Here is a 27375-nt window from a genome sequence, read left to right as displayed (position 1 = left end):
GGTTGTTATCGGTTCCAGCGGAGTTGGAACTTTAATTTTCTTCAAGTGCCATGTTAGGACTTGTGTTTCAGTGACTAACTGAAGGAACTTAGAATTTCTCTCGTGAGTGTCGTAACTTTTACAAGTACTACATTTGAACTTGTGTTTCGTAGACAGACATTGGGAACATAGACATTTTCCGAGTGTCTCATTGAACTTGTGTTTTGCGACAAGCTGTGGAAACATAAAACTTTTCTTATGAATGTTGCAATTTTTCAAGTACCACATTGAACTTGTGTTTCGTGACGAACTGTGGAAACTTAGAGTATTTCAGAGTATTACGTTCGAACTTATATTTCATAACAAATTTTGGGAAAATATTTTTCGAGTGCCGCATCTGGACTTAAACTTGTGTCATCGTAACAGACTGTGAAAACATAGAATACCCATGCCATATCTGAGTTTGTTTTTTCCTCTCGTAAAGTTCCGAGGGAACATAGAACTTTTCAGTGTCATAATTGAACTTATAATTTAGACTTCGTAACCATTTTTATGGACAGTGTTAGACTCTTCCAAGTTCAATTCAACTTTAATGATCACTTAAGGACATTGCTTAACAGTCTTCAGGTACACGTTTTGTTTATCGACGAAAGATGACATTTCCGAGTACCATTTAATTTATTTAATTTATTACAAACGTGCCAATGTGTCCTGAACTTGCATAAACAGTGCATCTTGTGCTTAATATTGTGTTCTAATCATAAACTGACGAGATCAGTGAGTTATGAACTGTGATGACAATGATTAGTGACCCAACAGTACATTTTAGTCTGCCATGCCAATGTTAGCAAACTTATGCCGCGAACTTGACATTATGAATTATACGTTATTTTCCCAAGTATTGATTCGGCTGACATCTAGCACATGGTCAGATATTCAGTTCAATCGTCTTATTTTCAAGTGATAATTCATGAACATTTGTGATTCAGCGAGGTGTTTGAATCAAGATTCTAGTGTCAATTTCATTAACATTTGACATATTCCATTTGCAATGAGTAAACGCAATATTTAAAGGTAAATTTATTTAACAGTGCTACAAGTAAGTTGAATGCCATACGGGGGACTTGTGTGTGAATCACGCCTCACCTTTCATCAACATTGCCGTGTGAGATCGGAACCCGCAACGTGTGCATCTAGAGATTTGAGAACTCCCAGATCCTCGAGAAATTCCAGAACTTCGAGAAATTCTAGAACGTCGAGAACTTCGCATCCAGGACGAGCGTGGTTCCTGTCCAGGCCGTGCCCAGCAACCATCCCGGAGTCCGGAGATTCCAGCCTGCTACAAAGCTTCAACTCAACTTGTATGAAAGTTGAAATGAATTTGTTTTCAATGAACAATAAAATCAGATTCTCAAAAAAATCAATAAACTAATACCCCTCTCTGTACCAACTCCAATGTTTTCATGCCACACCCTTAGAAATAGTCCATGCTCTTCCAGCTAGTGTTCGCGCCCCAAAGACAGACATTTTTTCCCGGTACAATATATAAATGATGTGAGTAAAGAAGTGGAATCAGAGATAAGGCCTTTTGCGGATGATGTTATTCTGTATAGAGTGATAAATAAGTTACAAGAGCGTGAGCAACTGCAAAATGACCTCGATAATGTTGTGAGATGAACAGCAGGCAATGGTATGTTGATAAATGGGGTTAAAAGTCAGGCTGTGAGTTTCACAAATAGGAAAAGTCTTCTCAGTTTTAATTACTGCGTTGATGGGGTGAAAGCTCCTTTTGGGGATCATTGTAAGTATCTAGGTGTTAATGTAAGTTAAGATCTTCATTGGGGTAATCACATAAATGGGATTGTAAATAAAGGGTACAGATCCCTGCACATGGTTATCAGGGTGTTTAGGGGTTGCAGTAAGGATGTAGAGGAGAGGGCATGTACGTCTCTGGTATGACCCCAACTAGAGTATGATTTCAGTGTATGGGACCCTCACCAGGATTTCTTGATTATTATTATTATTATTATTATTATTATTATTATTATTATTATTATTATTATTATTATTATTATTATTATTATTATTATAGATTGGTATTATATCGGTCCGGCTTCTTCGCTGAATGGTCAGCGTCCTGGCCTCAGGTTCAGAGGGTCCCGGGTTTGATTTCTGACCAGGCCGCGGATTTTAACCCTATTTGTCCAGTTCCCCCGGCTCGGAGTCTGGGTGTTTGTGTGTGTTTTAATAGAAACCATCATTTACAGACAACATATCACACTATTAACCCCCACAGAAACACGCAACCCATAGCGTTGGAGTCAGAAAAGGCATCCGGCCCTAAAACTGAGCTTAATCCTCAGTGCCGACCCCCATGTAGTTGGAAAAAAGTCAGGGAAAAGAAGATAGACGTTATTATATCTACGGCTGAACTAAGCGTTTCCATAAGCTTTGTAAAAATGTGAGTGGCTCCATCGGTCAGAATACCACTTCGCTTCTCCGAACGTATCTCTGTTTCCATCATCAACTCGTCGAAGATAAATCTTTGATTTCAAGCTTTGTCAGCAAATACCTTTTACACAGTAGAGTTTGAAAGTATTATTTCCATCCATCTATGAGATCTACACTGAGTTTGCGTGATTTATCCAAAACCCTATTCACTTCCTTTTATGTGAATATTTCCTTCCACGACTTTCGTCCCCCCTAATTACCTAATTACCTCCACTTTGTTAAGAGTACCTTCACCTTATGAAAGTGTATGCATGCCATAATCGAATAAACATGTTTGTTACTTTCTAGTCCGTTTCACAGATGTCCTGCTACTCCTCTAATTAAGTCCTGACACTCCTATAATTGTCATCCAGAACTTCACGGCCCTACGTTTATAAGACAACGGTGTAGTTTATTCCTCTCGTGGCAGTTTTCAGTTACTTGGCGCACACCAAAAATCTCACCGTGACAGTCCCTGTGTGGTCTGAAACCCCCGTGATATTCATCCAATTTACTCTGTTCCATTGAATCCACCCTCTTCTTTCAAATGCCTATGAACACCTTTACTGCTCTACTGATCAAATAAATACCCCGACGGTTCTTACAATCCTTACTACTCCCTTGCTTGTAGATTGATGCAATTATTGCTTTGCGCAGTCAGAAAGAAGTTTACCCAAATTTCTTCTTAATCCTATTAATTTATGAAGAAATTTTATCCCCGTCTTTACATTATATTTCACCAATCCAATTGGATATTTTCTATTCGTGCTTCTTAATGGTTGTGTAGTTTATTTACCACCCGCTTCAGTTCCTAGGGTGTAATTTCATTACTATTATGGTTCCCTTCCCAATGAATCCATATTGATGTCATCTCATTTTAGCAAACGGCATTGCATTTACCTCCTGCCCCCTCGCCCCCTACCCCCTCTCTACCGCTTTTCTATGATTCATTGTTATGCTTCGGAAAGGTTTCTCTGCCACCTGATCTAAACTCTGGAGGTTATTTTCGAAGTCCTTTCATGGTTTCGCTTTACAAACTGCAACCATTTGTTTGACTCAATTTATTTCCTTTACGTAGGCCTACTGTACCCTAAATATACATACATAATCATTATAGACCGTTATGCCTTTCAGCGTTCAGTCTGCAAGCCTTTGTGAATTTACTAAACGTCGCCACAATCCTGGATTTGCAACTAGTGTTGTGGCCCCATTTAGTTCTATACCTCTTATCTTTAAATCGTTAGAAACCGAGTCTAACCATCGTCGTCCTGGTCTACCTCTACGTCTCTTACCCTCCATAACAGAGTCCATTATTCTCCTAGGTAACCTATCCTCCTCCATTCGCCTCACATGACCCCACCACCGAAGCCGGTTTATGCGTACAACTTCATCCATCGAGTTCGTTCCTAAATTAGCCTTTATCTCCTCATTCCGAGTAACCTCCAGCCATTGTTGCCAGCTGTTTGTACCAGCAATTATTCTTGCTACTTTCATATCTGTTACTTCTAACTTATGAATAAGATATCCTGAGTCCACCCAGCTTTCGCTCCCGTAAAGCAAAGTTGGTCTGAAAACAGACCGATGTAAAGATAGTTTCGTCTGGGAGCTGACTTCCTTCCTACAGAATACTGTTGATCGCAACTGCGAGTTCACTGCACTAGCTTTACGACACCTTGATTCAATCTCACTTACTATATTACCATCCTGGGAGAACACACAACCTAAATACTTGAAATTATCGACCAGTTCTAGCTTTGTGTCATCAATCTGACATTCAATTCTGTTGAATTTCTTACCTACTGACATCAATTTAGTCTTCGAGGGGCTAATTTTCATACCATACTCATTGCACCTATTTTCAAGTTCCAAGTTATAAGACTGCAGGCTTTCGGCACAGTCTGCCATTAAGACCAAGTCGTCAGCACAGGCCAGACTACTTACTACATTTCCACCTAACTGAATCCCTCCCTGCCATTTTATACCATTCAGCAGATGATCCATGTAAACTACGAACAGCAAAGGTGAAAGATTACAGCCTTGTCGAACCCCTGTAAGTACCCTGAACCAAGAACTCATTCTACCATCAATTCTCAGTGAAGCCCAATTGTCAACATAAATGCCATTGATTGATTTTAATAATCTACCTTTAATTCCATAGTCCCCCAGTATACTGAACATCCTTTCCCTCGGTACCCTGTCATATGCTTTCTCTAGATCTACGAAACATAAACACAACTGCCTATTCCTCTCGTAGCATTTTTCAGTTACCTGGCGCATACTGAAAATCTGATCCTGACAGCCTCTCTGTGGTCTGAAACCACACTGGTTTTCATCCAACTTTCTCTCAACGACTGATCGCACCCTACCTTCCAAGATGTCAGTGAATACTTTGCCTGGTATACTAATCAATGAGATATCTCGATAGTTGTTGCAATCCTTCCTGTTCCCTTGTTTATAGATAGGTGCATTTACTGCTTTTGTCCAATCTGAAGGTACCTTACCAACATTCCATGCTAATTTTACTACTCTATGAAGCCATTTCATCCCTGCCTTCCCACTATACTTTACCATTTCAGTCCAATTGCATCTATTCCTGCTGCTTTATGACATTGGAGTTTATTTACCATCCTTTCCAATTCCTCAAGCGTAATTTCACCAACATCATTTTCCTCCTCCCCATGAGCTTGGCTGTTCGCAACACCACCAGAATGATTTCCTTTTACATTGAGAAGATGTTCAAAATATTCCCTCCACCTCTCCAGTGATTCCCTGGTATCTATTATGAGTTCACCTGAATTACTCAAAACACTGTTCATTTCCTTTTTCCCTCCCTTCCTAGGATTCTGTATTATTGTCCAGAAAGTTTTCCCTGCTTCTTGACCTAGCCTTTCCAGGTAATTACCAAATCTTCCCACGACTTCTTTTTGGATTCAACAACTATTTGTTTCGCTCTGTTTCTTTCATCTACGTACAAATCCCTGTCTGCCTCGGTCCTTGTTTGGAGCCATTTCTGATAAGCCTTCTTTTTACGTTTACAGGCTGCTCTCACTTAATCATTCCACAAAGATGTGCGCCTTTTCCCATCTTTACACGCAGTTTTTCCTTGGCATTCCCTTGCTGTTTCTACTACAGCATTCCTATATGCTACCCATTCAGTTTCTATATCCTGAACCTGCTGGAGGTGTATTTTTAAATCACTACTGATCTGCATTTAGGGCAGTCGCCCGGGTGGCAGATTCCCTATCTGTTGTTTTCCTAGCCTGTTCTTAAATGATTGCAAAGAAATTGGAAATTTATTGAACATCTCCCTTGGTAAGTTATTCCAATCCCTAACTCCCCTTCCTATAAACGAATATTTGCCCCAATTTGTCCTCTTAAATTCCAACTTTATCTTCATATTGTGATCTTTCCTACTTTTAAAGACACCATCCAAACCCATTCGTCTATTGATGACCTCCCACGCCATCTCTCCACTGACAGCTCGGAACATACCACTTAGTCGAGCAGCTCGTCTCCTTTCTCCCAAGCCTTCCCAGCACAAACTTTGCAACATTTTTGTAACGCTACTCTTTTGTCGGAAGTCGCCCAGAACAAATCGAGCTGCTTTTCTTTGGATTTTTCCAGTTCCTGAATCGAGTAATCCTGGTAAGGGTCACATACACTCGAACCATACTCAAGTTGAGGTCTCACCAGAGACAAATATGCTCTCTCCTTTACATCCTTACTACAACCTCTAAATACTCTCATTACCGTGTGCAGAGATCTGTACCCTTTATTTACAATCATATTTATGTGATTTCCCCAATGAAGATCTTTCCTTATATTTATAACTAGGTACTTACAATGATCCCCAAAGGGAACTTTCACACCATCAACGCAGTAATTATAATTGAGAGGACTTTTCCTATTTGTGAAACTCACAACTTGACTTTTATCCCCGTTTATCATCATACCATTGTCTACTGTCCATCTCACAACATTATCGAGGTCATTTTGCAGTTGCTCACAATCTTGTAACTTATTTATAACTCTGTACAGAATAACATCATCTGCGAAAAGCCTTATCTCTGATTCCACTTCTTTACACATATTATTGATATATATATATATACGGTACATAAGAAAACATAAAGGTCCAATAATACTGCCTTGAGGAATTCCCCTCTTAATTTTTACAGGGACAGATAAAGCTTCACCTACTCTAATTCTCTGAGTTCTATTTTCTAGAAACAGAGCCACCCATTCAGTCACTCATTTGTCAACTCCAATTGCACTCATTTTTGCCAGTAGTCTCCCATGATCTACCCTATCAAATGCCTTAGATAAGTCAATCGCAATACAGTCCAATTGACCTCCTGAATCCAGGATATCTGCTATAGCTTGCTGGAATCCTACAAGTTGGGCTTCAGTGGAATAACCTTTCCTAAACCCAAACTGCTTTCTATCAAACCATTTATTAATTTTGCAAACATGTCTTATATAATCAGAAAGAATGCTTTCCCAAAGCTTACATACAATGCATGTCAAACTGACTGGCCTGTAATTTTCAGCTTTATGCCTATCACCCTTTCCTTTATATACAGGGTCTACTATAGCAACTCTCCATTCATTTGGTAAAGTTCCTTCATGCAAACAAAAATCAAACAAGTACTTCAGATATGGTACTATATTCCAACCCATTGTCTTTAGTACATCCCCCGAAACCTTATCAATTCCAGCTGTTTTTCTAGTTTTCAACTTTGGTATCTTACTGTAAATGTCATTGCTGTCATAGGTAAATTTTAATACTTCTTTAGTACTGCTGACTGAATACTTCTGCCTTTTGAAGATCCTCGCATACACACTCCCCTTGTTCATTAATTATTCCTGGAATGTCCTTCTTGGAATCTGTTTCTGCCTTAAATTATCTGTACATATTCTTCCATTTATCACTAAAATTAGTGTGGCCACCAATTATGCTTGCCGTCATGTTATCCTTAGCTGACTTCTTTGCTAAATTCAATTTTCTAATAAGTTCCTTCAATTTCTCCTTACTTCCACAGCCATTTCTAACTCTATTTCTTTCCAACCTGCACCTCCTTCTTAGTCTCTTTACTTCCCGGTTATAATATAGTGGATCTTTACCATTCCTTACCACCTTTAAAGGTACAAACCTATTTTCACATTCCTTAACAATTGCTTTAAACCCACCCCAGAGTCTGTTTACATTTTTATTTTCCGTTTTCCACCGATCATAGTTGCTTATTAAAAACTCCCTCATGCCTGTTTTATCAGCCATATGGTACTGCCTAACAGTCCTACTTTTAAACCTTCCTTTCTTTCACATTTATTTTTAATTACCACAAAAACAGCTTCGTGATCACTAATAACATCTATTACTTCGGTTTCTCTATAGAGCTCATCTGGTTTTACAAGCACCACATCCAGAATATTCTTCCCTCTAGTTGGTTCCATCACTTTCTGAATCAGGTGCCCTTCCCATATTAGCTTATTTGCCATTTGTTGGTCATGTTTCCTGTCGTTCGCGTTACTTTCCCAATTGACATTTGGTAAATTGAGATCACCCGCTACGATCAGGTTCCTTTCCTTATTGTTTCCCACATAGCTGATTATCTTATCAAATAATTCTGAACCAGCATCTGCGCTACCCTTTCCTGGTCTGTACACTCCAAAGATATCAAGTTGCCTATTATCTTTAGAAATGAGCCTTATCCCTAGAATTTCGTGCTTGTCATCTTTAACTATTTCGTAGCTTACAAATTCTTCTTTCCTACCTTTCCTATCCTATTTCTACGATACACCCTCCAGTTCCGTGAGAAAATTTCTGCATCCATTATATCATTTCTCTGCCATGATTCAACTCCTATTACAATATCTGCTAAGTATATATCTATTAAATTACTTAATTCTATTTCTTTGTTTACAATACTTCTACAGTTGAGCACTAACAGTTTAAGTCATCACTAATTGATTTCCTGTTCCATTAACACCGCTGCCTAGCGCACCCTGTTTCCCTGAATGTACTTCCCTATAACCCTTCTAAACAAATTTCCTAACTTATATGTACCACTGTGGTTTAAGTGAAGGCCATCTGAGCGCAGATCCCTATCTCCTACCCACCCATTAGGATCTAGAAATTTCACTCCCAGTTTCCCACATACCCACTCCATAGTCTCATTTAAATCCCCAATCACCTTCCAGTCAGTATCCTTCCCACACAGTATTGCACTGATAACATTCTCCGCTTTCTTAAACTTCATCCGTGCTGCATTTACCAGATCCCACACATCCCCAACTACGTTGGTACTTACACCTGCTGGTCTTACGTTGTTAGTACCAACGTGAAACAGTACCACCTTCTCCTTTCCCTCCTCCTTCTCTTCTACTTTCTTCAACATCTGCCTTAACCTAATTCCTGGATAACACTCTACCCTGGTACCCTTTCCTCCACACACTTTCCCGACATGTCTAACGATAGAATCCCCCATGACCAGAGCCTCAACCCTACCCACCTCATTTGATCCCCTCCCTTCCTGGTCAGTCCTATCTTTCCTGACAGCTGCAGAAGCTACTTCCTCCTCCCTTTTCTCCATCCCATGACCCTGTTCCACCTGTCTTTTCCTATCCACTACTCCACATTTCCCTTTCCTACCCCTTCCCTTTCTCCTACTTGCAAACTTCTCGGCAACAGTTCCCTGTTCCTCATCTTCCCTCGGTTGTTCTACCTGCAGTGACTAGTACCGATTTCTCATCGACACCTGTCCTGAATTTTGATCCTGAATGGAGCCCTTAGCCTGCAATCTCCTTCCCCTTAAAACATTAGAGCACCTGTCTTCCACAATTCCCCATTTCCTTCTAATCCCTCTATTTCACCTACTGTATCCTGTACATTGTTTGGAGTCCTACTTTCCTTCCTGTCCTCTGAGAGTATCCTCATCATCTCCCTCAAGCCCTCCAACTCCTCCCTCATAATTCTTAATGCCTGGCCACTCCCACAGTTCCTACACTCGCACCGCCTAGGCATTTTTACTAAATAATGAAAAGAAAAGAAAAAATAAGATAACTTATTCTGTGCAAAATAAAAATGAAAGTAAAGATATATTGTCTAGGTTAGTTCACAAAGAACACACGACAGTAAGTTATTTAATATAGGCTACTACTACACTTCAATACTACTTAATTGTACTATTTTTATTGCTATAGCACGCTAACACGATGAAAATTGCTGTTAATTACTGGAAACAGAGAATAATACACAAGAATTACACAATACTTAACTGCAGTTAAGTCTACCCTAATTACAACAACAGAATTTTAGTAAGCGAGTTACTACAGATACCACAGAAACGGTACTATATTATACAAATATTTCACACTAATAGAATAAACACACTACTTTCTAATAAGATGCTATAATACACTACAATAATTTTAAACTACGTTCAGACTAAGTACGGATACTACAATACACTACAATAATTTTAAACTACGTTCAGACGTCTTCTAATTACAACAGGTTATTACCAAGCAAAAACAGAAGAGAAAATTACCATTAAAGTTAGAAATTCGCAAAACTACTTAAAATTATAGAATAGGTACTCTAATTTCGAATAAGTTGCAATACTACACTACAATAATGTTAAAACTACGTTCGGACGTATCCTAGCTTCTTACTAAGCATAATAGAGATGAAAATGTTTGCTGTCTACTATTCGAAACTTCTCACTAATCATATCCATGTACTTCTGTCTAATTTCATCGTCCTGGAGATTTTCTACCGTTATTCGTTTGCAGACAGATTTCACTTTCTCTACCCTCGGCCTAGATATACTTAGCTCACTATAGATCAGATAGTGGTCTGTATCATCGAAAAATCCCCGGAAAACTCGTACATTCCTAACAGATTTCCTGAATTCGAAGTCGGTTAAGGTATAGTCTATTATGGATTTGGTACCCCTTGCCTCCCATGTGTAGCGGTGAATAGCCTTATGCTTGAAGAATGTATTCGTAACTGCTAAACCCATACTAGCACAGAAGTCCAGCAAACGCTTCCCATTCCCATTAGCTTCCATATCTTTCCCACATTTACCAATCACCCTTTCGTATCCTTCAGTTCTATTCCCAACTCTCGCATTGAAATCGCCCATTAGCACTTCCGCCTTCCAAATTACAATATCTTGCAACTTCACCACCCTTATTTACTCTTCACACAACTTTCACATTCACCAGATATTCACAATCAGATATAACAGAACCTACTAACCTTTTTACTTTATTTTAACTATATTTCACTCACTCTTCACATACATTTGTAACCATACTTTTCCTACTTAACCGCACTAATCAACTCTACACGTACACATACTTATATCTAACAATTTTGCTTATCACTCATACACACTCCTCAAATTCATTCTCATTTTACACCCTTAGCTCATTGAACTTTATTTCTATGATCTTTCCTCTTTTAACTGTATTTAACAAACTCTCATTGCCACACATAAACACCTGTTTATTCCACCTTTCTCCCATTCTTTGATAATCCACCCTACGAGTTTTCGCTCATCCCCTTTTTCTAATAATTCATGATTATTGGCACTCAAAAGTTTATTTCTTACCTTCTCCGTATCTTTACAATTACCTATTACGTGTAGGTCATTGCCTGATATCCCACATAATACGCATAATGTCTTATGTTTATCCTTTGTCCATCCCTTATTCTTGCATAGTCCCATCAGCCACCATAGTAATCTTCCTCTGCTTAACGTCTCTATATTCGTAATATTTAACCCTGTCACTTCCATTACTAAACACTAAGCGATCCTCTGTTCCTGCACTCTTCTATCAATTTCTGCCTTTGAATATCTCTAATCCTCCTCGAAATCACCCCCTGACGCCTGGCTTCTTTCTTCTTCCAAAACTCTTCCCACATGTACACCAACCTCACCCTCTCCAAGCATAGTTTAATTTTTTTTCTAGCCAGCACCACTTATACATACTTTTCTTTTGTTGTTCTTACGCAGCCTGGAGCACTATCCCTCCTTCCTCTCTTTTCAACCCCATCCATTATTTGACTACTCTTTTCACACACTCAACCTCTATTTCTTCCCAGCACATTAATTCCACCCCAGCATTCTCTGTGCACTGAGGGAGCCCCATCACTGCCTTACCAAATTTACTAATAATTTAAGTATACTCTCTTTTCCTCCAGTCCCCATATTTCCGCCCCATACATTATTCTACCGAATACTACTGATCTTAAGACTAACCTCAAGGTTTTAATTTTATAGCTAATTCCCGGAAATTTAGCCACTAAAATTTTGACTGAGGCTAGGGCTGCCATCCCCTTACTCCTTTCTCTTTTAATTTGATCCTCTCATGTCCCTCTTCTGTTTAAGACCACTCCCAGGTATTCTAACTTATTTACTTGATCCAACCTCTCTCCTTGTACCATCCAAATCACTTCTTTTTTCTGCCTTTATGTTTCTGCGTTACTAACACTTTAGATTTGTTCCCATTAATTTTCAGGGCCCATTCCTTTGCGTATTCTGACACTGCATATAAACTTTGCTGCATCCCATCTGCAGTTAATATCAGCAAAACCACATCGTCTGCAAAAATCAGTCCCATTAAGCACCGGTGCCGCCCATTTATTCCCGCCGTGTCCATCCAAAATGTCATTAATAAAATAAACAATATCGGGGATAATTTACATCCTTGTTTTAAACCCACCTTACACTCAAATGGTCTACTCAACCTGTTTCCCTCCAGATTAACACAGCACCTGACCTCCTTATATATCGCCTCCACTGCACGTATCACCTTCCCTGAAACACCCAACCTACCTAATTTTACTACTAACGCACTTTTGTTTACCTTATCAAACACTTTTTCACAATCAATTGCCGCCACAAACACTTTGCCTCTTCGCATACTCATGTATTTTTCTAAAATCGTCTTCACTATCATTATATTGTCTACCGTTTTTTCCTTTTCTAAAGCCCCCTTGGTAAGCCCACAAAACCGAGTTCTTTTCCGCCCATTCACTTAATCTGTTAGGTAAAACTCCTGTAAAAATTTGTTTTTGTTACCTTTCTGCTTGTATATTGGACATTTAATTCCTGTTTCCCATTCTTTAGGGTACTTCCCCCTCTTCAAAAATCTTGTTAAATAATTTCACTATGCCCTCTATCATCAGCCCTATTTTGCTTACTTCCTTCCAAAACCTATTATTAATAACATTGCTTCCCCCCGCAAACCTACCCCTGATTTTACCTAACACTCCCATGACTTCTTCTTTTGAAATTTATTTGTTCAGTTCGTATATTGATACCCCAACTCTCCAGATAACTTCTTCCCCCTTCTCTCTATACCATCCCCCACCCCTTCCCCGAGTAATTCACTAAAATAGTTCACCCACTGCTCATCTTCAGTACCTGGTTTCTCAAATCTCCTTCCACCCTTGACTATTATGTTTATTCTCTCCCAATTTTTTCCATTTTATTCGTCCTACACTCTTTATTTATCGCTTCCCTTTGTTGTTTCATCCACGACTTTTTTCCCTCACTGATTTTCCTTTTGTAGTCTTTCCTTAAATTACAGAAAACTTCCCTTTCTGTCCTCTCTGGTTTTTTCTATACTATCTTAAAACACCCGTAACCCTATTTCACATTTCCTCATACGCCTTACTTTACCAGCATTCCCCCTCTCCCTTTTGTCTCCTCTTGCCTCTGTCAATCTGTGCTATCCTCTTGATTGGGTGTAAAATCAGTTCCAAAGCTCTATCTATGTTGTACTCCTCCAACACAGCCTCCTATCCATACCTTACTAATTGGAACTCTTCTTTTATTATCGTATCCAATTCCCCTTCTGCTTTCTCTGTCCATTTATATTTAATATACCCTCTCCCTAGTTCATCATTCTTCTTAACCTCTCTCTTCTTGTGCCTCCCTTTCCTCCTTTTTAACAAAACCCATACTGGAAAATGATGTGTTTCGATCCAATCTCCTACCTCCATCCTTAAAATTTCCTCCAGCATATCTTCTGAGCTTATTACTATGTCAATCATGCTTCCTCCCTGTTCTGTAACATAAGTCAGTTTCCCAATCCTGTCGCCCTCCTTCCATCCATTTATAATATATGAATTCCCCGCTGCACACATTTCTAAGAGTTTATCTCCATGACTGTTTATGCCATTATCTTAACTTCTTATACTTTTCCTCATTACCCCTCCTTCTTCTCTACTGTACACTGGGCTCTGTTCCCCTATTCTCGCATTCCAGTCTCCAAATAACAATACACCATCTTCTTAGCTTTCATGGCTGATGTCAGATGACAAGTTTTGATATTCTCCTTACAATTCAATGGCTAAATTTGTGGAGGAATATTAAAGCTTGTCAATGGTTCAAATGTGCATTTAGTAATAGTCCATAATGTTGGTTATCAACACTGTTTGTAAGATACTGTCCAAATTGAACTAATGTATAATTTACACCTGTTGCAGTTTCCTGCGACTTGGAATGGTGCCACGGACATGGATTCCTAATTATTTTGATGGTATTCACATGCACTGGACTATTCTACTTCCACATACTCAAGAGATTCTTTGGAAGAGTATTATATAAAAATGTACTACGACATATATCAACTTCCTTTGATCATATATGGCAAAAGAGGTTTGTGTTTTAAAATGATTGCAAGTCAATTTTCTTCATTTCCTCCTCAGTATATTGTTCTTTGGCATCTAGGGCAGAGCTGACTCTAGACGTTAGAAGTTCACTGGGCAGAGGGAGGGGACATCATTCATCCAGGTAGACAAACTGATAGGACTCAAATAAGTGCTGAAAAATCTCAGTAACATGACTTAGGCTATGTCCATTTCAGGCATTATTCTTATATCACCATCTTCATCATCATCATCTAAAATCTAAGGCTTGTGCTGATGCCATAGGTGTCTATGTTTTGAGGCAATCTTTTTATCTAAGGACTACTACAATATACAAAATAAAAGCATTAGAGTTTATCTGCAGCTTGGAGGGAGAATATCTTTCATTATGTATAGCATAATAACAATATTAAGTAATATTTTAATATGTGTTAAGTTGTGTATGGATTTTTGCTTTCATCTTTCCTAGTTGATCTCTCTTGGTGAACTCTTGTTGTCTTGTTACCAGGACAGTATTATAAATTTTTCTCGCCTTTCCTGGCCCTACTCTGTTTTCAGCTAATACCTTCTTTATTGTTAGAACTTGTATCATGTGCCTTAGGGAAGGGCTGTGAGGATAATACTGAATGTACAGTACAATGAAGTAAACACATTTATTTTATTTTATGCAGAATGGAATCATCAAATTGTCTCCATTCTCTCCATATGCTGTGTGGCGTATAACTTAGAGGGAGAATATCTTTACTTATTTAATTATAATAGCAATATTAAGTACTATTGTGATGTAAGTTCAAAAGTTATGCACCGCTTTTCGCTTTCATCTTTCCTAATTCAACTCCTTGCACACAAGCATTAAAAAACTGATTGTATACGGAGGGAAGAAATTACACTGAATATCTACTAGTATTAGTGGAGCTCTTGCTCACAAATAAATAAATAAATAAATAAATAAATAAATAAATAAATAAATAAATAAATAAATAAATAAATAAATAAATAAATAAATAAATAAATAAATAAATAAATAAATCATTGTGTAAAACATCTGAATTTAGGGCTGTCGCCGAGGTGACTGATTCTCTATGAATTGTTTCCCAAGATTTGTATTAAACGTTTTCAAAGACCTTCGAAATTTATTGAACATCTCCCTTGAAAATTTATTCCAGTCACTTACTCCTCGTCCCATAAATGAATATTTCCCCAACTTGTCCTCTTGAATTCCAACTTTATCTTCGTATTATGATCTTTCCTACTTTCAAAAGCTCTGCTCAATCTTATTGATCTACTAATAACATTTCACGCCATCTCTCCACTGACAGCTTGAAATACACACCGAGCACACCTCCATACAAAAATGAAATAACGATATAAAAATAACTACGAGTAAACAAAACTTACCATATTGCAATAAATAATGGAAATGCTCCCAATTAGTCTGCACAGAGGTAAAAAATAATTGATCATGTAAGGGGAGAATATCTACTTGTAGTATTTAGTATTTCTTTATTTATTCTCCAGATCTACATAATATGTATATGATCCATTTATGTGGAGAAAAAATAACAAATCTTACCTAAACCAGCTCACAAGGAAAAGAAAAATACTGTCACCTGGTAATAAAAAAAAAGGCAGTAAGCCAAATAAACATTGCCGCCTGACCCGAGATCAACCATTATTGATAGTCTGTTGTCCGTGGCAGAAAAGTAGTCTGGGAGTATAATAATCAGAAATTAAAACAATAACGCATTGCTGCATATAGATATTAAACAAAAACATACTGCTATGCAGAGTGCGAACTAAACCCATGATACATTGCTGTGGAAAGTGTCTACACAATGACATATTGCTATGTAGGATACAATAGTGTAAGCAGACGGTGTCTGTTCATTAAACACGCGGCATGTCTCTTCCGGCCTGGTACATTACTCAGCACAATCTTTTCTGAACACTGACCTTCCTGTATTTTTACTACGTTGCAATCCCAGCTATCTTGTAACCTCCATTGCCGTGTCCTTGAACACTCTTTCTCCTCCCGTTACATTGTTACCTCCACTAACGTGTCGCTGTGCACTTTTTCTCCTTACGTTTCATTACTATTGTCCGATCTTGAATTCCACTGCCTCGCTACGCTTGTTTTCTTTTATCCATACACATTTCACCTCTTACTAATTTAATACTTGATCACTCTTATTTCAACTGCAAATAACACACATCCTCCACTATTCCCTTTAGCTTCAACAATTTACTTGCTACTACTGCTTGTTTTTTTACTTCTTGTCCTTACACCTACGTCCAGGTTACTCGTCTTCTCCCACATTTCTTTCAGGCTCAAGCTCCTCCCTTTTACCAAGCCACCTCGTGCTTCTGACTTCTGCCTTTCACTCCGTTTATGTGCACTCGTGACGTCTTGTGGTTCCTCCCCCCCATTCACTCCGTGTTTCTTCCTTTCGTCTCTGGCACCGAACTCCGACCTCAGCTCCTCAATCCTCGCCTTGGACTCCCTCCTCATCTCTTCAACGATAACCTGCATGGCCTCCTCTACTGTGAAGTCTCCTTCTCGTTGCGAGCTCTTTTCTAATGCTCTATTTTCCTTGGTTTTTCCTTTGTTTCCATGCCCGTCTTCATGAACTATACTATCTGTAGTTCGCATTTCCTCCATCCTCTTCCCCATTACCACTTCCTTCTCTTTCTGCTCCATTTCACGTAATTTCGTTACTGTCCAATATTTGGTCCATTGACCATTGGTTACCACTAATAATTGACCGTTGATGTAGGCTCTTAACCCTTGCAATCGAGCCCGGACCAAATGTCTTTTCATTATGTTTATATTCTTGATCCCATCTCTTCCCATATCTCTTTTAATCCGAATTGTTGCTCCCTGTATATTATCCGCTCCTCTTATCTACTTGTAGTAGTGGAGCTTCGAATAGAGCTGTCTCGTAACTGTCACTTCATTGCGTGTCTTGTGGGTCAATTCCTTGCACTTTCTTACTTTGTCTTGAGACCAGCATACAACAGTATACAAAAACTGCAATGATTGACAGAAGACAATGTAATAAAATAGTGGAATTAGGGCTGTGTCAATGATGTGCCAATGCCACACATCTTTGAAAGTAAGAATTGCTAATATTCGTCTACATTCGTAAAGGCATTCATATATCCCTGACGTTGTCGCTGCCCTAGACAACGGAAGTTTCAGTACTTATTCAACATTTCAATTTCTAAATGCAATGTTTCTCTATTTAGTTATTTTATTGTTTACTCTCTGTTTCAGGTTAGTTCGTATAGCACTTTATCTGATCCTTCCAGCAACACTGATCGCTTACCTTGTATGGGATACAAGCAATGATCGTGAGAGGCTCAAGTCTATGATGGGGGTGATTGTCTTTATGTTGCTTGGATTTCTGTTTTCGAAACACCCCGGAAAAGTAAGTAAGCAATGTTCATTGCTCATAAGAATGCGCATATGTTAGGGCTTACATCTCAAAGGGATAACAGAATATCAGGTTATCAGACTGAACACTGTTCGTGAAGACTTCCCGATCACAAGTTTCAGAGAGTCTTAAGATCATATTATGTTTATTATTCTGTACATACATTTCAGAGTTCTACATTTCTATTTCTAAATGCGTTGGCTCCATGTGTAACTCTAAGAATGCTCTATAATACACTGAAGAAAATGGAAATTGCAACACCAAGAAGGAGTGGTGCTACATTGCTGCAATTGAACATGCAGGACGAGTGTTCGGCTGTGATTCGATTATTACACTTTCAGGTCCCTCTGACCGCAAGTTTGGACAACAATCAATACAGGATGTGCCCACCACGAGCTGCAATACATTGATGAATTCGTCGAGGCATGGAGTCAATAAGGCCCTGGATCGCTTCCTGAGGAATTGTAGCCCATGCTTGCTGCACTGCACGGGTCAATCTTTCCAGAGTTGTGGGTGGCTGAGGACGGTTGGCCAGTTGTCGACCCATCATGTCCCACACATGCTCAATAGGACTGAGGTCCGGGGATCTGGCGGGCCATTCTAAGGTTGTGATGTCGTGGAGAGCTTCTCTGGAGATGCGTGCAGTGTGAACCCTGGCATTGTCCTCCTGAAAAATCCCATTAGCAATGTTCGCCATCATAGGGACAACCACTGGATCGAGTACCCTATGAACGTACTGTCGAGCAGTCATAGTGCCCTCAACAAGCTCTAATTGTGATTTCACATTAAAGCCAATAGCTCCCCAGACCATAATGCTTGGTGTTGGCCCTGTGTGCCTCTCGACAATAAGATCTGGGCGCCCTTCTCCCCGGTACGTCGGCGCACACGATTCCGGCGATCACTGCGGGCAAGACAGAAGCGCGATTCATCACTAAAGACGACCCTATGCCATTCGTCGACCCACATCGATCTTTCTCGACACCAGGCCAGCCTTACACGTCGCTGTTTTGGGGTCAATGGAACACCTTCTGCTCGTAAGCCAGCTGCACGCAGGCGATTACCAACTGTTTGTTGTGTAACGTGGGGTGCCACAGCTGCTCGAATTTGCGCTGGTGTTGGATGGGGTTCCATCCGGGCCATCCGAATGATGTGGCGATCCTCTCTCACAGTTTTTTGTCGCGCTGGGCCTGTGCCAGGTCTACGAGTGTGGGTACCTTCATTTGACCACTGCTGCCATACACGTTGTACCGTAGATGCCTGTCGGCCAACACTTGCAGCGACAGTCCTTAGCGATAATCCAGCCTCACACAGCCCAATTATCCGACCCCTCTCAAACGGCGACAGTTGTTGATAGCTTGCTCTTCTCTGTCGTCGAGGCATGTTTAATGGGGAACACTTCACTGCACAGACTGCAAGTCAACTACGCTACACCAGAGTCCGTATATTGGAGTTGATTCCTTCCCGGCCAGTCACGTGAGGAGACCTGTAGCAACAATCCAATGGGTCTGAAACTTTGATCGTTTACATACCTATATAGCATCGTTCCATATCTTGAAAATAAACACAAACGACCAATGCCTTCATGGTGTTGCAATTTCCATTTTCTTATGTGTATGTAAATCTGTGGAGGTTAAATGTGGAAATGGTAAAAATAGTGATAGTATGTTGAGGAAAATATGAGGTTTAGGCCACATATATATTCTGCTTCTCATTATCATTTTCAATGGCCGGCTTTTTCTTACTCACAAAGCAGATCATTCGATCAAGTATCACAACTGTTCGTGTTCACTGATGAGTAGCAACAATGTCGGCTCTTATAGTAGATCATTGAGAAAAAATGTAGTGTACTTTCTCATATTATAGGCCTACTTCTACTTTAGGTTTCACAGGGCAGATGACAGAGTTATTCGAAATTTATGATGACACAGGTTCTGAAGTAGTACTTCTTTACAGCTGAAGCCAAACTTATATTCAAGGGTTTTGTTCTTGCAATAGTCGAGATGGCAGCAGCATATTATGCTAGGACATCTGCCATGGTCTTCTTAAACTGATGAGACATCGGATGGTATTTTGAGTGCTTCTGACCACTCTGAGCATGAAAGTCCTTTTCAATTAGTCATTCACACGTTGGCTGCAAGATGGTCTGCTTGGGCAGAGATGCCTTTTCTACAAAGAGTGTGTTATTACCAAATGTGAAACGCTTGCTCTCAAAATCTCTCTCCTATTTGCCTTTCTCTCATATGATCATCTACAGCAGGAATATTTAACTTCTCCAGTGACAAGTTCTTCTCTTTTGATGAGATTCTGATAGCACGTAAATGGAGATCATTAATGCGAAGAAGACTGTTGCAGATGTTGGAGTTTTGAATAAAAGCCTCCCATTTTGCTCGCATAGGACCAAGACCTCGTAATTTCTGCGGAGCGTAGATCATTCCGTCTGGACAATCGTGTGGGAACTCATTGATTACTTCCACTGCCATTCTGATCCATATCATCCAGGAAATTATTTTTGATATTCGTTAATATTACTCAGTCCGGAGGATATATTAAATGGGGACGTGTGTATTAATATTGATCGAGATCTTCTGGCGAGGTTTCAATAACAGTGATTTGCTTAATTTTGTGACAATTAAATGAGCTATCACATTTTCTTCATCAAAAATGTTCTCATCCTTAAAATTTAAATCCAGAAATCTGATCCATTCTTCATTATCCATCAAAGAGCGTATCATTTTACCACCTAGGGAGACAATCTCAGCAGAAAATAGACATCCATACTTGATGTCAGTGGCGGAGATTTGAGATTAAAAATTGGTGTGCAGGGCACAGAAATGAATATACAAAATAAGTAACCGAGTGTGGGGGATATAGCAGGGATATACACATCACAATTGAAAAAGAAGCTGCTTAATGGTAAGTTGTTTACTCTCTGAGTAAATTTTGACAGAGAAATAAAGGTTGACAGTTTATAAACTTAAGTGCGTTAATGGTAGTCTTTGAGATTTTGATTCAATACTATACAATAGAACTTTCACCAAAGGAACAATTACATACACTGACTGAGCAAATGTAATCGGATAGCGGAGCACTGATGCGCAGGTGTGTTGTCTGCGCACCACACGCCCCCTGTGCCAGCGGCAGTTGTATAGGACACCTTGTGAGCAGTGGCTGCGCATGTGACAGGTATAACATGGAACGTCGTCGTGAGCTGACACCGTTCGAACGGGGTTTGGTGGTCGGTGCCCGACGGATGGGAAGTGCGATTTCGGAAGTGGTTTGGTAATTCGGCTTCACGCAATCAACCGTGTCCAGGGTGTATCGTGAATGGTTGAATGCGGATGTCACCGTCCACAACAGACGAACGACCGGCCGTCCAGCCACCCTCGATGACCGTGACCGGCGACATCTGAGACGGATTGTCAGTAGTGACAGACGGGCAACCGTGCAACAAATCACGGCTCATTTCAACACAGGCCGTGCTAGACACGTCTCCCAGTGGACAATTCGTAGGAACATGGGTTCTATGTGGTATGGGAGCCGGCGCCGCACACGGGTGCCACTGTTAACCCAACGTTATCGGGCACAATGACGCGCATTTGTTGCCAGTCACCAGGGATGGACGCTGGAACAATGGCGTAACGGGACATAGTCGGACGAATCACGATTTCAACTGCACCATGCCGATGGGAGGCACCGTGTATGGCGCAGACCACATGAAGCGATGGATCCCGCCTGCATGGAAGGTGTGGTCCAGGGCGCTGGTGTCTCTGTTATGGTCTGGGGTACATTTTCCTGGTGTGGAATGGGCCCCCTAGTTGTTCTGGAAGAGACTTTGAATGGTACGCGGTATGTTGAGCTGCTCGGAGACCATCTCCACCAATTTTTGGCCTTCCATCGCCCAGACGGTTCTGCGGTGTTTCAAGATGATAACGCGCCGCCACATCGCTCCCACGTCGCCCGGGAATGGTTCCAGGAACATGCAGCGGAGGTCTAACGACTGCCATGGCCACCCAGGAGCCCCGATATGAACCCTATCGAGCATATCTGGGATGTCCTGGAACGCAGGCTCCGTGCCATGGATCCTGCACCCACGAACAGACCAGCATTGGCGGCCGTTCTGCAAACGATTTGGTGTCAGCTGCGTCCAAAGGACTACCAGGGACGTGTCGACTCACTTCCACGGCGTCTCACTGCAGTTCGCAGGGCCAGAGGAGGCCCCACACTCTATTAGGTGACTATCCCATGACATTTGCTAAGTCAGTGTATGACAAACGGGTAAACATACCTTAATGTCTATGACCTTGCTAACATATACTCCTGCTGCCATTCCTCACAGCACAAGCTACACATTACTGCGCGAGTTTGCATCACTTGCCGTGGTACTGTACAAATCGGTTAGCTGCAACGAATGACATTGCGTGCATATTTCTGCAAAGTATTTTTAATAAATTATAGTAAAGAAAATAATTATGTGATAAGACAACAGTTCTCGTATAAATTGCTGTTTTATATAATTCCTAGTTTCACTGAGCTAAAATGGAATATAAATGTAATTCTTCTTCCACAAGTTGGGGGGATAATTGCCACCTTCCCCCACCCTGTAATCGCCTCCCTATTCTTGATACATCCTTCGCTGTCAGGGCTATATCATCTGCAAAGGCAAGGCGTGATTCAACCCTCTGATAATATAAATCCATTGATTTCAGCGATGTCATAATCAAACAGTTCTTTAAGTCTGTTATCCATAGTAGCAGCAATACTCTATGTATCTGGTTGTATCAGAGGATAGTCTTTTACTTTTCGAGCAATTATTCCTTCATTGTTCAAGTTGTAGTTGATGGATGCAGCATAAGATCTTTTAAATTATATGTAATGCTACCTCCAGGCTTCTTATTATTCCGTCTGTGCTCTCAGTACTCTTTGCTAATAAAATATTGGGTCAACCAAGTCCTTGTGTATGAAGTCTAGCCAGGCTCCATGCAAATCTGGTTCTCTATTCCATGCTATATGAAATAATCTTTGTACAACCAGTCAGTGAATGTTAATGCCTCTAGTCTATAAGGCAATTAGATATTCAGCAATTGTTGACCAGGTAAAATGCAATCACCAATCAACATTATGGTGGCCACAGGAAGCATGCACACTAGGACAGGCATTATCTTTATTTTTAAATTTCCCAGTGCAGAAACATTAGAAATATACGAGGATCAATTTTGACAATTTTTGTTAGTCACTGGCTTGTGAACTACATCCTTGTGCCTGATTAATATACGTAAATATTGAGAACCTAAAAGATACCTTTTGTAGTTATGCACCACAAAGACCGTGAAAGCTAATACTGTGTTCAAATGCTTGTTTATTTTGCTGTAGATTACAAAGCAAGAAATTACATACATACATACATACATACATACATACATACATACATACATACATACATACATACATACATACATACATACATACATACATACATACATACATACATACATACATACATACATACATACATACATACATACATACATACATACATACATACATACATACATACATACATACATACATACATACATACATACATACATACATACATACATACATACATACATACATACATACATACATACATACATACATACATACATACATACATGCATACATACATACATACATACATACATACATACATACATACATACATACATACATACATACATAAGGTAACTTAGGGAGATCCAGACATGAGGGAGAACTCGACACTTTTAAGCGCCTCTCGTAACCACAGTGTTGCACAGGTCAAACTTGCAACTACATTGACTGGAGCCGTATGGTTTTGTGCTCATGGTCATCCTGTTAGCTGAAGATTATCACTATGAATACAAGGCATATGAACAACTGAAGGTGAGTAAGTAAGTGATATATGATTTAAAAGTAACTTGCTATAATATGATGAGCAGGTTGTGTAACGAAATAGGTAGATATGCGATACTTTTAAGATAATGTTTTAGGTTAGGCGCACTAAGCAAGTTTCGGAGAAGCGGTCATGTCATTTCCAAATCGCCAAACCTTCAGCTTGGTAAGTGTTGCGACCTCTTGCCTGCCAATGAAACTCGAGGAGATCCAGACACGACAAGCTGGGAGATCTCGACAGTGTCGAGATCTCCCTGAATCTCTAAACCGGGATACATTTATGGGGACATGGTTTAATGGTGCGTTAATACTACAGTTTAGTAGGAGTAATAAATGATGACAATGTAGTGTATTAGGATATTTATAATATTTTTGTAATGCGATTCTTTTATGATAATGTTTGTATTGTTAAGTTAAACTCAAATTACGAAGGTTGGAGACTGATGATAAAGTAGAAGTTTCGCATTAATAGTTTTGCATCCAAATGGTTATAGGTGGAGGATGCCACGGAAATATGTGTATAAAGGTCTGCTTGGACGATGAAGTGCAGAAGATATGGCTGCTGCTATTAAGGACGTGAAAGAAAATGGAACTACTTTAGCAACAGTTGCGAAGTACTTCAGTATTCAAAGGAATACACTCAGATCCAGAATACTATCTGGTAAATCTACCAATAGAAAACTGGAAAAAGGAGCAACAATTGACAAAGCTATGGAGGACCAGTTAGTCAACCGTGAAAATCTCGATTCTAAAGCGTTTGGGAGAACAGTGACCGACTTACGGGAACTGGCTTTTAGGTTCACTCAGAGGAACTGTGTTAAGAAGCATATTTAAAAAACAAAAGGCAATGGTTGGATCTGACGGGGTTTTTCAAGAGCCTGGTAATATTTTCAATGTCAATGAAACTGGTGTTCAGCTCATATTTAAGGCAGGGAAGATTATCATTGAAAAAGGAAAGAAAAACGTGTTTCATAGCTCCACGGCAGAAAAGGGATCTACGGCAACAGTAATGGTGTGTGGTAATGCTATTGGATATGCTATCCCACCCTTTGTTATAATGAAAGGGGTAAGGCAAAGATACACTCAAAAGGAATGCCCAGTGGATCAGTTGTTAAAATGTCCGAATCAGTGTATATGACCACTGAGGTATTTTCATTATTCCTTGATCACCTAAACCGTTACAAACCTCGGGGGCAGGATTCCGTTCATAATCGACGGACACTCAACGCACTGCAAAGATCCGGATGTGCTTGATAAGGCATCAGCTTTATGAATAGAGATGTGTTGCTTCTCCCCCCCCCCCCCCCACCCGCCACGGTGACTTCAAAGGATTATCGGGAAAATTTAAAGAATAGGAAACGCGAAAATGAAAAGAATCCTTCAAATCGAAGGACAACAACGAGAACTCGGCGTGCGCAACGGGGAAGCTAGTTTCTTAAGCAGTCTTCGTTGCTCTGAGAATTACTGCGCGGTATGTGACGACAACCGTAAAGAGGCATGGGTCCAATGTAGTGGGGAATGCATGAAATGGTTCCACGAGATGTGTGTGGAAAATCGAAACGATGAACAGTTTATATGTATCCACTGTGTACCATAGTTGCGTAACTATTCAGAGGTCCTACCTAGTGTCAGGTTCTCCCTAAGTGCGGGAGAAGAGGACATTATTGCATCCTTTATTTATTTGATACTTAAACATGTTGTAAAATGTTATTTTTTCCATAAATAATAGAAAACACAAACTAACTGTGTACAAAATCACCTAGGAAATAATTGAAATATTTTACAAATAAAGCATGATCAAAATAACAGGTTTTTGCTTAGAGTGTCGAGATATCCCTAAATTACTATACATACATACATACATACATACATACATACATACATACATACATACATACTGTGCCGTTTCACAGTCCTTTATAAGAGCTGTAGGAACAAAGATGGAGTCTCTGCGATCAAAATGTTAAATAAAATGCGTTTAACGTCAGTACGGACCGAAATGTAAGTATTTTCATCAGTCGGTTACAGAAATAACCATGTATAGAAGGCGCAGAAAAAGAATGACAAATGGACATTATTTAAACCTATTATTCAAGAGAAAAATTTGATCATCACTTACTATGTAATCTGACCTTGACGCAGTAAGAAGACGCAAGACTAAATTGAAAAGGATTATCCAGCTGAACTAAATATTGTAATTTGGAAACGAAATATAATTCGCGACTACACGCCAAACAGCTGTTATCAAGATTTAATCGCTGCGCGGAAGATTAAATACGTTAAAAAGGAGATAAACAGATTACAATAGAACTACGTCACGAAGTGGCGCAGAGCTTCAATAAATTTTCCCGATACCGCTTAATAGTGAAGGATACTTACTGATCAGCTGTTGAGTGCATTCACACCAACAAAAATATAGAGGAAAGAACTTCATTTTTAAATTGGAATTAATATTTAACATTTACCTTAGTCGATTTGGAGCTCGTTTATTGGATTGACTGTACCCTAACGAAATCCATACAATCTGAGCTTTACAAGAGATATATTAGTTGAAGAATGACAGCAATGAATCACATATTTTGTTATTATTCTGTTACATACGTACGAGATTCCACTATGAACCTGTAAAGAAGCAAGGCAACGCTATTTGGATCCTGATGAGGCGATACGATGTTGGCTATCCCGGATGACCAGTAATCCGTGTTGAGGAGCTACGATGAACCCGATCACTTGTGGAGGAACCAGATGACGAGATCCTAATCTCAGATGACCGGAGATGAGGAGACATCGAGACCACCTTGAGCAAAGCTAAGTCCATTATCTAAGTCGTTTTCGTAAGTAAGAGAATATTATCTTTTATTATTGTATGTTGATATGTGTGTTTAGTGCGAAGACAGTGTGTAGATAAACGTCTAGCTGAGATGATTGGAAGTAGGTATTCATCTATATGAAATGTCAATTCCATTAGTAGGCGTGGACACCAAGTGATATTCCGATCGTAATGTTTCCAGTGATATGTGAGGATAGATAGCTAGAGTTATTATTATTATCAGTGAAGAGTAAAGAGTGAAGTTGGCATTAATACCAGTGTGCCCTGTTTTAATCAAAGTCACTCGGTGCGAGACCGTATATCGGAAGTGTTCATGAAGGAATAAGGCAGTAGACTACTCAGAGTTATGATGTTAAATTTGGCACTATGGCAGTAGGAAGTAAAGTAGATATTTTATGAATGTCACGGCACGTTGATGTGCAGTTTAAGGAAGTGATTTACATATAATGAAGTGAGAGATTTGTTATACGTGAAATGTGAGTAATAATTAACGCGTTATAGATATGGTATAAGGATGATAGTGATTTATGATGGTCATATTTATTATTTTCTTCGAGAGAGATAGTCATAGTTGTTCGAAGTGAGATGTCGTGATTTTCAAATGATGTTTCTGAGAGTGTCAGTGAATTCTTTCCAATTCCATGTAATAATTCTTGATCCTATGTTTTTTTTTACATAGCTTAGGATAAGATCTCGAGACCGGTAGAGCAATGTTTTTATCCATGTTAGAATTGCCTAGAGAGTCATATATGTAGTCATGATAAGATTTAAGCCTTCAGTGATTTATTTAGGATGATCTTGAAAACTCTCACTGTGTATAACATTATTCTGGACAAAATTCAACCTACTAGACTAATCACTGGTGACATAGATTTTCAAAAGAGAATTATTTTTAGTCGGAGATAGTGTCATCTGACCAAGTAGATTTTCGGTTAGTAGTATGTGTGATGATAACTACATAGGATATGTGTGGTGACATTTCTTGCAACCAAATACGCACGTAGTCTAATAATCAATAAACTAAGGTCACATTACCTTAAGTTCATAAGTTAAATCTTACGATA

At 39.6% G+C, this 27375-nt stretch overlaps 1 protein-coding gene across 4 annotated transcripts in view; it reads left to right on the top strand.

Annotated features, from left to right (window-relative positions):
• Window positions 1-27375, top strand: part of CNT2 (Concentrative nucleoside transporter 2) — a 407606-nt gene that overhangs the window by 153719 nt on the left and 226512 nt on the right. For all 4 annotated transcript variants that reach the window (XM_067139021.2, XM_067139023.2, XM_067139024.2 and 1 more), the window contains 2 exons: window positions 13973-14144; window positions 17409-17562. In XM_067139021.2, the coding sequence (XP_066995122.2) occupies window positions 13973-14144; window positions 17409-17562 (326 nt within the window). The remainder of the gene's footprint in view (window positions 1-13972; window positions 14145-17408; window positions 17563-27375) is intronic.

The sequence above is a fragment of the Anabrus simplex genome, chromosome 2 (genome assembly GCF_040414725.1).
Source record: "Anabrus simplex isolate iqAnaSimp1 chromosome 2, ASM4041472v1, whole genome shotgun sequence".
NCBI lineage: Eukaryota > Metazoa > Arthropoda > Insecta > Orthoptera > Tettigoniidae > Anabrus > Anabrus simplex.
The sequence above is the reverse complement of the archived record's forward strand: the minus strand, read 5'-3'. Positions and strand labels throughout refer to the sequence as shown.